At 44.7% G+C, this 16,068-nt stretch overlaps 1 protein-coding gene across 2 annotated transcripts in view; it reads right to left on the reverse strand.

Moving 5' to 3' along the window:
- Positions 1-13,860, reverse strand: part of ZCCHC14 (zinc finger CCHC-type containing 14) — a 90,704-nt gene extending 76,844 nt beyond the window's left edge. The window contains exon 1 of one of the 2 annotated variants that reach the window (XM_043526350.1): positions 12,593-13,860. In XM_043526350.1, the coding sequence (XP_043382285.1) occupies positions 12,593-13,156 (564 nt within the window). In that variant the 5' untranslated portion in view covers positions 13,157-13,860. The remainder of the gene's footprint in view (positions 1-12,592) is intronic. The other variant, XM_007059289.4, reaches the window with a different exon arrangement.
- Between the last annotated feature and the right edge of the window lie 2,208 nt (positions 13,861-16,068).

A 16,068-nucleotide genomic window follows, 5' to 3' on the forward strand; every position in this document is an offset into this window, starting at 1 on the left:
GGGGAGCACAAGTCACTGGCTGCACGAAGATGGGAGACCACCATACAACACCCACCCCTGCCCCAAGGACATGGACTCTGCACCCAACCCTGAGAAAGCGCAAGGGCAGGGCCTGCCCCAGAAACACCCCGGGGCCCTGTACACCAGCTGTGGGCAGGCAGGCTCAGCTCAGCAGGATCCAAGTATGGAGGGCTTAGTGTGGGAGGATACAGGTGTGGGGTGAGAGGGTTTTGTGGGGGGGGGGAAATCTGGGTGCGGGCAGCTCAGTGAGGAGTCGGGGGGGGAGGGGCTGGAAGCACAGTGGCTCATTGAGGGGGGTTCTGTGCAGAAATTATATATCATGATTCATTAAATACAAACCATGTTAACTGAGTCACAGTTGACAAATTTAAAATAGCAAGAAAATTCAGAGTTCAGGTTCTTATGTCATGGTTCCTATGTATTACCATGCACAAAGATAAGTTCATAATGGAAATACTGACAACCCGTTCTGTAGCTGTACAAGAGGTAATAAGAGCTACCAGTCTAAAATGTTCTCACTAATGCATGGATGGCTCAAATAGGTATGGGAAGTGGTAAATCTTTGAAGCCAGCTTTACTAATTGTTAGCTGTGCTACCCAGTGAGGATGTATAACAGTGGATTTACTACACAAATTCCTTTCATGAGAACAGCAGTGTTCATAAATGGGAAATTTAACTTGGTAAGTATTTAAGTAGAACAGTAATTATCTGCTCCCTTTCAGAATAACTAACCAGAACACAAAATATAGATGGTTTAACTGAAAACTATTTGTTGGCCTGGACTGAATTAAAACCAACACTATCTAATGTGTAACATGACTACTTATTCTCTCCAAGTTTATGAAAAGATTACATAGATGGTTTTTTGGGAACTACTTGTTCTGAAGAAATTCATGGGGGATGTTTATTCACTAATACTCTATGCAAAATAAATACGGATTTCCTTTCCTATTCAGTCATAAATATTCAGAGTATAATAAGACTAAAAACATACAAAGTGAAGGCTGGATAAGAGAATAGCACTAAGTAGCATCTAATGGCTTCAAGCACAAGAGCTGCATGAATGAATACAATCATTTCCTATTTATTGTTGAGGGAAAAATCCACATAATGTTGCAGATATGAAAAATAACTAAGGATTGGGGAGGCAGGAATCTTAGAGAGTAATGGGCTACACTAATTTTTCACCCTGTAAATTACATTGTCTGAGAGCTTCCTCTAACTCAATTTAAGATTTTTTTTTTTTTTTTCATTTCCAGACCTCTCAGGTTTGGGGCCACATATAGAGAATATTTAACAATTTTGTTCCATCTTTTATAAAGTCTTGGGGAAAATTTAAATAGCAGTCCTTTCAATCTCCAATTAGCATGAGCTAAATATTGTGGGATCATTCAGATACTACAGTACTGTTTTAGAATACCCACTCAACCAAAAGATGTTACAGCTGAAGACTGCAAATTGGGACAGGGTCGCTCCTCTTTTCTGGGTTTTTAGGTACATAGCTGCTTCTAAAAAGTGAACCCTGAGTGATTTAGGCTTCCATTTAAAAAAGAAAACAACACTCCAAAAAACCCAAAAACCTACCCATCCCTCTCAGTGTTACTCATGTCAATTTCCTAACTAGCAATAGGAGACTAGGTCACCATTCTAAGTTTGATCCATGAAGCATGAAAACCAGGGGCTAGGCTCCAAGATGCTGCCTGAGGCCCCAGTTCTGCCAACTTTTGCGTATGTGAGTAACCTCATGCATGCCTGTAGTCCCAATGAAGTGAAAGGGACTATTCACGGGTTTGTCTGCAAGACTAGGGCACTACTGATCTTAGATGTAGGCTTTTCTCTTTAAAATCCATGATACCACTGCTCACCTTCTTAAATTTACACATGTAGTTAAGACCTTTGTTGGACTGGGGCTTAAATGCCTCAGAAAGTGAAACATCTATACTGGGAATTTGACCATATCCAACAATCAATGGCCAATACTGCGCCAGGGCAAGCTTCATTGGCACAAATCATGGCTTTCCTTGCCTACACTTGGGCATGCCTTGGTGTAGCTTCATTGGGGGCCAGCCATCAATACTGGTGTAAACAAGTCAAATTCCAGATATACACCCTTGGAATAAATCCTGATGAGTAGGAATCTCTCTTTCAGTTTCTTAAATGCAGAAAGATTTACGGGTGAGCTGCAAAGGATTTTTAAAGAGTCTGGCTTGTGCCCTCTTGTTTTTTTATGACTCATAAACAAATTCCTGCTCCTGCCTTTTTACGTGTTTCTGATTTTTTGTTGTTTGTTTTAAATCTTAGACCTTGTCTGCATTAGGAATTCTGGCCACCAATGTAGCAACACTTGTGCAATCCCAGTCTAGTATAGAAATGGAAAGCTGTGATTTGCACTGCAGCAGCATACCCTGGTTTTAAATCACAGTAAGCTCTAGTGGTACAAATCACTGCTTGGCTTTCCCTATCTAACTAGGGGCTCATACCAGTGCAGTTACACAGACGGCTATTCACTGATGGCTGGAATTGGGATAAATCTCCAATGTAGAAAAGGCCTTAGAAATACCATGAAGGTCAAGTCTAGTCATCCCTGCTGTTGCTGGACAACATTCTGCATATCACAGAGCAGATGATGATGATCTGGTGGCCCATTCTCGCTGTAAATTCTATAACTCTGTGTGTATTATATGCTCACAGACCTTAATCAAAGGTGTGGCGAATGCTGACCTTTAATAGGGCTGTCAAGTGATTAATGTGATAAGTTTTTTTAAAAAGCTAATTGTGATTAATTGCACTGTTAAACAATAATAGAATACTATTTATTTAAATATTTTTGGATGTTTTCTACATTTTCAAATATATTGAAGTATAACAGAATACAAAGCATATAGTGCTTACTTTATTTTTATTACAATATATGCACTGTAAAAAACAAAAGAAATTGTATATTTCAATTCACCTAATACAAGTACTGTAGTGCAATCTCTTTAAAATGAAAGTTGAACTACAAATGTTGAATTATGTACAAAAAAAACTGTATTCAAAAACAAAACAATGTAAAACTTTAGAACCTACAATTCCACTCAGTCCTACTTCAGCCAATCGCTCAGACAAACAAGTCTGGTTACAATTTGCAGGAGATAATGCTGCCCACGTCTTGTTTAAGTCATCTGAAAGTGAGAACAGGCGTTCGTATGGCATTGCTGTAGCCGGCATCGCAAGATATTTATGTGCCAGATGCGCTAAAGCTTCGTATGTCCCTTCATGCTTCAACCACAATTCCAGAAGACATGAGTCCATACTGATGATGGGTTCTGCTCGATAATGATCCAAAGCAGAGCTGACCGACGCATGTTCATTTTCATCAACTGGAGTCAGATGCCACCAGCAGAAGGTTGATTTTCTTTTTTGGTGGTTCGGGTTCTGTAGTTTCCACATCGGAGCATTGCTCTTTTAAGACTTCTGAAAGCATTCTCCCACACCTCATCTCTCTCAGATTTTGGAAGGCACTTCAGATTCTTAAACCTTGGGTCAAGTGCTGTATCTATCCTTAGAAATCTCACATTGGTACCTTCTTTGCGTTTTGTCAAATCTGCTGTGAAAAGTGATCTTAAAATGAACATGTGCTGGGTCATCATCCGAGACTGCTATAACATGAAACATATGGCAGAATGCAGGTAAAACAGAACAGGAAACATACAATTCTCCCCCAAGGAGTTAAGTCACAAATTTAATTAACACATTTTTTTAAATGAGCATCATCAGCATGGAAGCATGTCCTCTGGAATGGTGGCCAAAGTATGAACGTTTAGTGTATCTGGCATGTAAATACCTAGCAACGCCAGCTACAAAAGTGCCATGCGAATGCCTATTCTCACTTTCAGGTGACATTGTAAATAAAAGTAGTCAGCAGTATCTCTTGTAAATGTAAACAAACTTGTTTGTTTTAGCAATTGGCTGAATAAGAAGACGGACTGAGTGGACTTGTAGGCTCTAAAGTTCTACATTGTTTTGTTTTTGAGTGCAGTTATGTAATAAAAACAAAATCTACATTTGTAAGTTACACTTTCACGATGAAGAGATTGCACGACAGTACCTTAATTGTGAAGTGAATTGAAAAATACTATTTCTTTTGCTTATTTTTACAGTGAAAATATTTGTAATTATTAATAATAATATAAAGTGAACACTTTGTATTCTGTGTTGTAATAGAAATCAATATATTTGAAAATGTAGAAAAACATCCAAAAATATTTAATAAATGTCAATTGGTATTCTATTGTTTAACAGTGCGATTAATCATGATTAATTTTTTAAATTGCTGTTAATATGTTTGAGTTGATCGCATGAGTTAACTGCGATTAATCAACTTTACTCTTTAATAAAGATTTCCTTTGTCCAGAAACCTTTACTAAAATTCCATAATGCACACAGGGCCATGGAATCTTCCAGAACACACAAAACCTGAGCTACTGCTGTAAAGCAAACAAAATTTCCTTTAAAAGAAGACTTCAGCTTTAAAAAAAAAAAAAATACATCATTAAGCAGCAAGAGGACACAACACAACACGACCAGAAGTTCCACAGCTTTCATGCAATTCTGTATTATAGTATTTATGGGGTGGGACAGAATAAAAAATGGGAAATACCGTTAATCTTTCCCCTCCACTCACTGAATCGTCACTAATATTTGATACATAATGCAGTTTTGAGCACCTAAATTAGTTACCTACTGCATAAAAGAGTCAGATCTTTTCAAATTTATAAACCATTTAAAAGGATTCAGGCCTTTTTTAGATTTTCCATTTGAGATCAGAAAGAAGTTCGTGCAAGTATAGACTGTGGATCACTTCTATATTCTGCCAGTACAACTTTTATTTTAAATAGCAAAGCAGTCAACAGAAGACAGTTTAATACTAACAGTGACTTAGGCACGTATCAGCATGATCTGATATGCAGGTCTCTATCCTGAACTACACAGTATTTTAATGTATGATTTGAGATTAAACGTGCATAAACTTCTCCTTACGTTCTTGATAGGGCTTTTGTTTATACAATTTTTTAAGGCGAAATCTCTCCAGTAGCAAGAGGCAGACCCACCATCTATACAATTAGAGTACATATGTATACAATTTTAGCTGCAGATATTCACAATATGATTCATATCTACAAAGAAAGCAACAAAACACATTGACACTTGCACTAAGTACCACGCAGGTCCATCTTATTGGTCCACTTGAAAGTATCCAAGACTTCCAGTATAGGGCTTTTTGTCTGTCTGTCTTTCTCTAAACCTTTAGACCATCTCTAAATTTGGAAAGTTTACAAAACAATTCCCAGCCAGCATCAGTGGTAGTAGTAGCCAAAGCATGACTAAGGCTCCTGCAGCCAGACCTGATTTTATCACCACTTAATTAAATCTACTGAAAGCATGTTTAATCAACACTGTGGTTAAAAAATGATCTGGCCATTGAGGCTAGCACCATTTCAGCTGAACAGGTGACAGTACTGGTTGATACACTCGAAAGGAAGCCTACACTACAAAATTAAGTCAACCTAAGTTACGTTGATGTACAGCCACCACAATAATTGAATCAGTTTTACATGTCCACACGATGCTCCTTGTGTTGGCGGTGCACGTCCTCACTGGGAGCACTTGCACTGATTTAACTGCCAGCATGGTGCATTGTGGAACAGTTTCTGAAAGGCAGCAACAGTTGATGTAAGCAATGCAGAGTACACTGACACTGCATCAACCTAACTACATCAACTTAAGCCCTATGCCTCTCGCAGAGGGAGAGTTATTAAGTCGGTGTAGTGAACAAGTTACATTGGTGAGAGCTACATTTTAGTGTAAACGCTTGCAGAGTTAGGTCGACATAAGCTACCTTATGTCGATCTAACTCTGTCGCATAGACTAGGCCTTAGGCATCAAAATAGTGTTATGCTTCTTTTGCAGTTGCCAACTCCCAGCATCGCATTTGAGAGGTGAGAGGGGAAGAGAAGGAAAGGCAAGCCTTATATTCGTTGAAGTGCAAATCAGGCAGTGAATGGACTTCTAGTTTCCCTTGTCACTGGAATAATTCACAGGTACTCTGGTCTCACTGACTAAGAACTCACAGATTCAGAAGGACATGTGAACAAGATAAAATCCATATTTTAAAACAGTGAATATAGGTTTAAAAAATGCTGTTAGATAGTGACAATATTCACATATAAAACAGGAAAACAGGGGCTGGGGAAAGCCAGCCAATGTTTAAAAGCAACATTTTCTAGTATATCGTTGACTCTACAACTCTTCAATTAAAAAGTTATTCCTAAGCAATTGGTCTGATTACTTTTGGATCCTTTTTAGTTAATTATGAAGGCTTTAAAACTGCATATTGTGCAGTATTTTAGTTTAAAAGTGTCAGTGATTTCAAACACTGTTGAGGTATATAATTATATTGTTAGCAGTTACCCAAAAGCTAAGTAGTTGGCAGTTTGCTGCCCCACATACTCAATGCAAAACTCACACAAGATGCATATATGGAAATGTGGATTTGGACGACACCAACATCATTGTCTTTACTGCCTTTTATATTTCTCCTAATTTACATACAGGCAAAGCAATTCTTGATTCATCCTGCTCTCTTCCCTTTTACCAATATGGAACATTTCAAAGGAAAAAAAATCCAAACCTTCTCTCCCAAGTTTCATATAGAGCTAATTTTAACAGCTAAGTTATGTCATTGAAAATAATCTACAACAGAAAGGCTAATAGCCCTTAACTATACTCATGGGAATAGCATCTCTAGAATTAGCACTTCTTTTGTTTTCAGCAAAAACAACAAAACCTCAAAATGGCAAAACACAAAATATACTCTGCAACTCACTCACACAGGACATGGCTTCAAGGGAAAAGTTATTATTAGACATATTGGAGTAATAATTAGAAGGCTCAATCAGGATCAGAGCCCCGTTGTGCTTGGCGCTGTGCAAACACACAGAAAGAGACAGGCTCTGTCGCAATAACCAGCTAAAGAATCACAGCACCTCAATTTATGCAATTTAAATCATACATTTAAAAACACAGATTTTTAACCGACTGGTTAAATATTTCAAAACTAGGTTGCTGTTCAACACCTTTGAAGTTGCACACTGAAATGTTTATGTGTGGTTAACAATTGTTAGCTTTGCTTTTCCATGGGTGGTTTATACCCAGTTTGAGCACTGATTTAACTAAAACAGTTTAGAGACTGGTTCAGGTAAAACAGTGCAGTCTCCTTTATTCTCCCTTTATTCTATTTTATTCCTTTTATTTATACTCACTTTTATTTCATATGAAGAGTGTCCTACTTCAATTTTGCTTAAGTTGTAATTGATAACAGTCAATAGATAATTAGAAAAAAAAATAGTATACAAACACAGGACTTGAATACATGGCTGAAGAAAAAACATCATAGTCTGCATTAAAAAAAAGTGGAGGGAAAGTCAACATCATTATGAATTCAGTGAAAGTTTTTTGGCTCTTTCTATTTGGTTTCTCACAATGGAATATTCAGTCCAATTTCCAAATAAGCTTGATTTTAAATGCCTAAATAAGATTGTCATGTTAACATTCATTATACTATTGGGTAACATTCATTTAATTAAAATGAACATACTACTAATAGAGACTATTTTACCCCCTTCAAATCCTTCCTATGCAGTTATAAAAAAACCCTCCTGGTTCATCCTATTAAACCATTTTTATGAGAAAAAACAAGAAGCCTAGGATTAGCATTAGTAAATTATGCTAGTCCAAGTAGGGAGTCTCAACTTTCCAATCTGGAAACTCAGTACCTATGCGTAACCCACATTAACATGGTGTGGCTCACTGTACCCACAAATGGTCAGGCCACAGAGAGGTCTGTGTATGCCATTGCCTCAAAGGTAAGAGAACTCCTCCTTTAGCTCATGTAGCACAGGCTCTCACTTTTAGAGCACAGGGATTTGAATGCAGGTCCATTGATGACACAACCATGCAGTTACCATCACAAATGAAAGAGGACCAGGAAGAAAGTTAGGGCTCACACTGTCCCATCTGGGGTACCACCCACTTGTCTTGAAGTCCCTGGCTGAGTCATGTGGTAGGGGAACGGCAACACTTCAATTTCTAGCCTAAACAGGTATTAACATAGTAAATGACTGAACAAGACATAATTCCTCATGATAGATGGGAGGCTAAAAATTCAGTTGAAAACCAGAGTTATCCAATAGTGCTAAGAACAATCCAATTATTACCCTTCTTTTGCAAGACTGGCATAAAGCCAGAGAGCTCCTAGATAGGACTCAGGTTCAGCTTTCAAAAAAAAAAAAAATAAAAAAATTATATACACACACACACTTTTTCAAAATTTGGTTCCATAAAAGGATTACAAATTTCAGTTACTGTTTCCTCAAAAATATTCTCAGGTCCTTCAATCAGCTGCAGCAACACAATATAAAAACAAAACTATTTTGCATGCACCTGAAAGTAAGACTTTATCACTAAAAGCAGATCCAGCGGTCAATACAGAAACCCTCTTAAGCAGCTTATTTCCAAAGTTTTAAATGAGCCTATGGAATAATATGATTGATAGATATCATATGCTACTTTCTTCGAACAGAGTTGTTGGTACAGCAATTGGAGGCTGACTGGCCTACCATTCATAAGATATCAATTTGCAACAGAATCACACAACTACAGTATCATATTAACCACTAACTGTGTTACTTCCTTTCAACTGCAAACAAAATATGGCCAAAACTAATATGTAAAAGGCTCTGATTCTGCAGCTGACTCCACCAGTCAGATCCTTACACCTGCACAGAGCCCCAGTGAAATCAGTGGGCATTCCTCAACATGGAATCAGTTGAAGGACTGATGTCCAAAACGTTACTCACCTAAGGCAGCCTTATTTCACGGTTTGTTGGAATGCCCCATTGTATAGTATTTCTTGGTCCTGGTTCAAAATTGTTTTATGTAAGTGACAGGTAGAGGAGGAAAAGTTATTGAAATAATCACCCCCAAACCCTCATCCCTGCAACAGTGGGAGTAAAATTGATATTATTAACCTGTTTTCATCTACAGTAAAAAAAAAAAAAAAAAGTATATCCTAAATCAGTGGATATCTAAAGCAAAACTTGTTCAACACCCAGAAATTTGAATTAATTAGTTCAATTTTGTTACGCATACTTACTATCTCAGAGAACACCACAAGTTTCATACTACATGGTTCACCCTCAACCTTAAGTGACTAGACTGGATCAGCAATCCACAGAATCAAAACTGCCGAACGTCTAGATCTACCTCAGACTGGACATGCAATCTCCTTCCAGATGTAAACATATAACACGAAACCCTGTATGTAATGAGTTTAACATTTCACGGCTATTATCCTTTTCTTCCTGATCCTTACAAAATATGCACATACTTCACGGACTGTAAATTGGAATTATTTCAACAATTATACATTTTTTTCTTCCCAGTTGTGTCTTGCTTGGTATGGGAAATAACATTAACATGTTGACACAAACATCATTCAAATACCATGACAGCATTGATGTTATATTTGTGCTGGAAGAGTCACTTTCATTATAAATGCATTTTCAGAGGTTTATAGCTCCTTCCAAAATTACTCCTTTGGCCTGAAGTTTCTCATACTTGTTCACGGCCCAGAAAGGATTGGGGAGAAAGTGAGCTGTTCATTTGTTTTTTAATTTTAGTAAAATTATGTGCGACTCCTTTTGAGCGAACTGAAAATGAAAAAAATAAAAGGTGGTTTTCATGTATTAATAGATTTTTCAGACACTGCTGCTCATGGATAATTCAAGTGTTTTCATTTTTAAATTCAAATTTGAACTATAAAGATTCCTAATCACTAAAACATTGAAAAGTTACAAATGAATGAAAATGGCAGTCACTGCCTGTGTGTTTTCCCTCTCAATGTAAGAGTGCACAGAGTACATTTATCTAGCTGTGTGTTCAAAGGTCTATATACATAACTGCACAGCGCCTGTGCTGCTTATTTTGATGACAGAACATGCACACAGTGTTGCTCTTAATTTTTCAAAATATAAAAAGCAAGGAATTTATATAAAAATACTACATTAATGCAAAATAATAGTTCGATTTTATATGGACAAAAAATAAAATAAACTATGGTTTCAATTTGGCTAGAAAACCACAACCTTTTACAGTCACAGACACTTTAGATAAGTCATTAGGCTATTTAAATTATACACTGTATCAACAGCATGGAAGTCTAAGGTAGTTCCACTGTATCTTGTGACAAAGGACGTCTCAGTGTTTAAGATAAACCCAGAGGAGTTTGTGCTCACAGGAGTTTAGCGGACATCAAATACCAACCCAGCAGAGCTTGTGCTCTGGCAAAGAAGCACAAATGATGGGGAAGGGCTGGCACTGGGAAAGTCTTTATAGAGCTCTGACGGCTAGGGCCCCAATGCAGCTTATCTTCTCCTGGCACCTGCGCTGACTCTTCTGGGTGATGTTGTGATCATGCAAACGTTATCAAGTCACATCATCACAACATCCAAGCCTGCAATGTTTGGATTTAATTGTGCACAATTAAACATGGTTGGATTGAATAAGATGTATTGTTTTTCCATGCTCTTTGTCCAACTATAGATTTAAGCCAACTTCTTGTTCTAAAAAGTATTAACTAGCTACCAGCATCTGAACAGCTTAGCAGCCTTCTCTTAAAAAGAAGTCTGAAATTGTTTCAAACAGATTATCTTAATTTCAAAAGACAATGAAAATATATACAGATGCTCCCTGACTTACGCAATTGTCCCATTCCGGAACACCTTGTGTAAGTCGAATTTTGCATAAGTTGGAAACGTATACCTGACCATTACGCCCAAAAAAACCCCACACCCCTATTTTAAGCTTATGGAACTTTTTCCGTAAGTGCGTATTTGCGTAAGTCAGGTCTTGCGTAACCCAGGGAACGTCTGTACAGTAAAGTGACACTAATTTTTTGTACTCCCTTAAAGAAGAGAATTTTGTTACTATGTAAACTATCAGTGTTCTTCAATACACTGGACCCTCGCTAGAACGCGGGATTTGGGATCCATGCGCGGTACCGCGTTAATGTGGAGACCGTGTTATAGCGGAGACCGCGTTAAAATGAATTGCTATTAAAAAAATTAAATTTGGGATCTATTGCCGCGACCGCATTATATGCAAATTTGCGCTATATAGACGCACCTTCTGGCAAGGGTCCAGTGTACCATATATACGATTCCATGTTTAAAATGCACTGCCCCAAAGGCTATTGTTCTTCTGAACACAGTGGCAAGTGACTACCAGAAGGTAATTTTTATTGGTACCAGGAAGAACAGTAGAATGGATTCTCAATCCATTTTAGAATGGCTTAAATGGTGCTGCACTCTCTCAGCTAGATAAAAATTGTATACTATTAGTGAAGACCAAAATGGTATGCTCTCAGAGGCATTCATGTCTTTATTCCTTGAGCATGTTCACTTGGTCCTGATCCTATTTCTACAGAACTTTTGTATGCGGTAAGTTTTGCTTTTAACCACCAAGAATGTGAGAGTGGGGAAGATGGAACTGAGGTCTGTATATTTGTTCTATTCCTTATTTTGATTTGATGTCATGCTTCTTCTGCAGAACAGAAACCGTAAGATTAAGTATTCGTATGGAGGCTCCTCCTGCAGTTAATTATATCCTTATAGCCTGTACTGAAAATATTTTTCCATCTATACATCATTCACAACAAAAAATTAAATTGAACAAAAAGTAAACCTGTAACCTCTGCTTGTTGGCTCCATATATTTTGAGACAAGGGAACAAAATGTTGAGAAAAAGCACCCAGATGTCCACAGCCAAGTATAATCACCCTCCCCCCCCAAACTTTCAAATTTAAGGCAGCAGCATCCAAAGGAATGTACAACTAGAAGGAAACTTATGTTATGGGACACCTCCAACACGTACCTACCCATCTCAGGCAAAGATCCAACTCCCACTGAATTCGATAGTTTTATCGGTCCCTTAAGCAGCCACTTTAAGTACAACTCCAGTACAATTTTGTTCAGCATTTAGATAGTCTCTCCTACTGGGTTATGGTTAAGTGGGACCTAAACTCACCAAAATTTCTCTGCCACCAGACAGACACTTCTAACAAACCTAATTCCTAACCCCTCCAGTCCATAATCCTTGAAGATAGATGCTGACTCCCATTTCCAGCTAGATTTTCCATGTCTTTCTCCCTCGCTAGTCTTTGATCTGCTACCCATGAAGTGAGGCAGTCCAGTTAGTCCAAGCCCATTTCTGTTGATCTACTTGTGACTCACTGATGAATGTCCCCCTTCTGATTATCTGACACAGATCCCAAGGATCCTAGATGAATCCCTGACCATCCCATCTACTAGGCAATTGATTTTTGCTGTTCCCTTAGGTTGTCACTTATCACTAGAATGTTTGAGTGGTAGGAAGGAGAAAATATGTGGCTATGTTGTTTAAGCCTTCAAAAAAATAGTTTGAGATATTACCCAAACCCTGAAAGGAAGAGTGCGAGGTTGCAATACTCACCTTATGGCAGCCAGGGTAGGTTGCCATGGTGCTAAGAGTGGGGATGCTGGGATTCTTGCTGGTGCTGGCCATGATGTTTTGGATCTGGGTAAGCTCTTGCCTCAGTACCTGCTTCTGGTGGAAGCTGAACGCAGGGTGGTTGGACGCCATAGTGAAGAGCAAGAGAAATTCATCCCCAGTGCGGCCCTCGTTGAGCTGCAGCCCATAGTTGTTGATGACAGAATCAATATGGGTAAGTGTGCGGAAGAGGACTCCAGCTGCCTCTCGGTGTGCAGACCCCAACAAGGCAAGGGATACCAGCAGTTTGCTACGTACCACCTCATCTGTCAAGTTAGTGAGGCTACCCAAGTCAGCAGGGTTGTTGGCCTTGATTTCAGAGTCACGTAGGGAGTGATAGTCCTTGCGGGCCAAGTCCTCTAAGCAGGCACCTAGAAAGCGCAGTTCAAGTGGGATGCACAGGTCCAGGAGGCCACAGAGAAATTCCACTCGCTGCGGGGAGGGCAGTTCTGAGAACCAGCGGTACACACTGTCCCTCTGCAGCCGTGGGCATCGCTTCTCTACCATGTTGCTACTGCAGCTACCACCACCTCCACCAGTGCTGGTGCCCCCCCGGGGACAGGGGAGATACACACTGGGGAGTGAAGGAAAGTGCCCAAACGAAAGGGAGGGAAGCGGGGGAATGGGACCCTGAGAGGTAAGTGCCCAGATACAAGAAGGGGGCACCCTAAGAGCAATACACACTGGGTCCCAAACAGTAAAAATCCAGGAAAATCAGGGACCTCACATTAGGGGTGAGATACAGATGGGGGGGATGCAGAAACACACAGGGACCCTGGAGGAGGGGGTTGCTGATGGGGGGGATGTGGGGACACGCAGGTATCCCGGGGGGAGAGGAGGAGGCTTCCAGTGGTGGGGATGAGGAGACACACAAGGACCCTGGTGGGGAGGGGCAGGAGGACCCCAGAGAAGGGTTTCCAATGGAGTGATGAGATGACACGCAGGGACCCCAAGGAGGGGTTACCGATGGGGATGTGGGGACATGCAAGGACCCTGCGGATTAGTGATGGAGGGCGACAGGACACACAGGGAACCAGGTCGGGGTTAGTGATGGGGGGGAGCTGACGGGACACGTGGGGGCCTGGGAGGGGGTTAGTGATGGGGGTAGAGAGCTGACGGGACACACGGGGGCCCGGGAGGGAGTTAGTGATGGGGGATGACGGGCACCCGGGGGCCCGGGAGGGGTTAGTGAGGGGGGGAGATGACGGGACACCCAGGGGCCCGGGAGGGGGTTAGTGATGGGGGGAGGGGGATGATGGGACACCCGGGGGCCCGGGAGGGGGTTAGTGATGGGGGGGGAGATGACGGGACACCCGGGGGCCCGGGGGGGGGGGGGGGGGGGGGGGGGGGGGGGGGGGGGGGGGGGGGGGGCCGGGGGGGGGGATGGGGGGGGGGAGATGACGGGACACGCGGGAGCCCGGGAGGGGGTCAGTGTTCGGGGGGGGGGGGAGAAGACGGGACACGCGGGAGCCCGGGAGGGGGTCAGTGATCGGGGGGGAGATGATGGGACACACGGGGGCCCGGGAGGGGGTTAGTGATGGGGGGGAGATGACGGGACACGCAGGGGGCCTAGAGGGCGTGAGTGATGGAGGGGGAGACGACGGGACACGCGGGGGGCCTAGAGGGGGTTAGTGATGGGGGGGAGATGACGGGACACGCGGGGGCCCGGGAGGGGGTTAGTGATGGGGGGGAAGATGACGGGACACGCGGGGGCCCGGGAGGGGGTCAGTGAGGGGGGGGAGATGACGGGACACGCGGGGGCCCGGGAGGGGGTCAGTGAGGGGGGGGAGATGACGGGACACGCGGGGGCCCGGGAGGGGGTCAGTGAGGGGGGGGGAGATGACGGGACACGCGGGGGCCCGGGAGGGGGTCAGTGAGGGGGGGGAGATGACGGGACACGCGGGGGCCCGGGAGGGGGTCAGTGGGTGGGGGGGGAGATGACGGGACACGCGGGGGCCCGGGAGGGGGTCAGTGAGGGGGGGGGAGATGACGGGACACGCGGGGTCCCGGGAGGGGGTCAGTGAGGGGGGGGGAGATGACGGGACACGCGAGGGGGTCAGTGGGGGGGGGAGATGACGGGACACGCGAGGGGGTCAGTGGGGGGGGAGATGACGGGACACGCGGGGGCCGGGAGGGGATTAGTGATGGGGGGAGATGACGGGACACGCGGGGGCCCGGGAGGGGGTCAGTGGGGGGGGAGATGACGGGACACGCGGGGGCCGGGAGGGGATTAGTGATGGGGGGGAGATGACGGGACACGCGGGGGCCCGGGAGGGGGTCAGTGGGGGGGGGAGATGACAGGACACACGGGGGCCCGGGAGGGGGTCAGTGGGGGGGGAGATGACAGGACACGCGGGGGGCCTAGAGGGGGTTAGTGATGGGGGGCAGATGACGGGACACGCGGGGACCCGGGAGGGGGTCAGTGATCGGGGGAGGGAGATGACGGGACACGCGGGGGCCCGGGAGGGGGTCAGTGGGGGGGGGGGAGATGACAGGACACACGGGGGCCCGGGAGGGGGTCAGTGGGGGGGGGAGATGACAGGACACGCGGGGGGCCTAGAGGGGGTTAGTGATGGGGGGGAAGATGACGGGACACCCGGGGGCCCGGGAGGGGATCAGTGATCGGGGGGGGGAGATGACGGGACACCCGGGGGCCCGGGAGGGGATCAGTGGGGGGGGGGGGGGCAGCGGTCCGTGGCGACGCGGCACCAGGGACCCCGGGACCCCAGGGCGCCGGCAGCCGGGTGGGGCCGGGCTCCGCGGGCCGAGCAAGCGGGGCACGCTGCCCTCTCGCTCCCCGCGGCCGGGCGGGGGAGCAGGCCCGAGGGGCCGGGGAGCTGCGGGGGGCAGGCCGGGGATGCCGGGCCAGGCCCCCGGGTATCAGCGGGCGGAGGGCAGCGCCGCGTCCCTGCCCCGGGCGGCTCGGCAGAACCAGGTCTCTGGGCCGCTCCCCTCACGGGGCGGCTCCTTCCCTCCGCTTCAGCCCCGCTCGCTCCATCCTCCGCCGGCCTCCCAGGGGCCCCGCGCCCCCTCCGCGAGCCTGTTCCTCCGGCTGGGCCCCGCGCCGGCTCGCCTCCCGCTGGCTCTCCGCGGCTGACGAGCGCCGCCCGAGCCCGGCCGCCCCCGCCGGCTTCAACCGCCACCGGAGAGCCCGAGCCGCCACCACCGCGACAAATAATCCCCGCCGGAGGCAGCAAGCGGAGCGGAGGCACACGGCACTGTGTGTGAAAGTGAACGGCCGGCGGAGGAATCCCAAGCCCCGATCGGGAGGGAGGAGGCCGGAACTCACTCCCCCTCCCCACTCACTCGCGGCCCAACCCTCCGCGATGCCCCGCCCTCTTTTCCCTCCCTCCGCCCACTGACTGACCGACCTGGCTACGATTGGCCCCTCCCTCCTGGCTGTCAACTTCCCGAGGGCG

The sequence above is a fragment of the Chelonia mydas genome, chromosome 12 (assembly GCF_015237465.2).
Source record: "Chelonia mydas isolate rCheMyd1 chromosome 12, rCheMyd1.pri.v2, whole genome shotgun sequence".
Classification (NCBI taxonomy): domain Eukaryota; kingdom Metazoa; phylum Chordata; order Testudines; family Cheloniidae; genus Chelonia; species Chelonia mydas.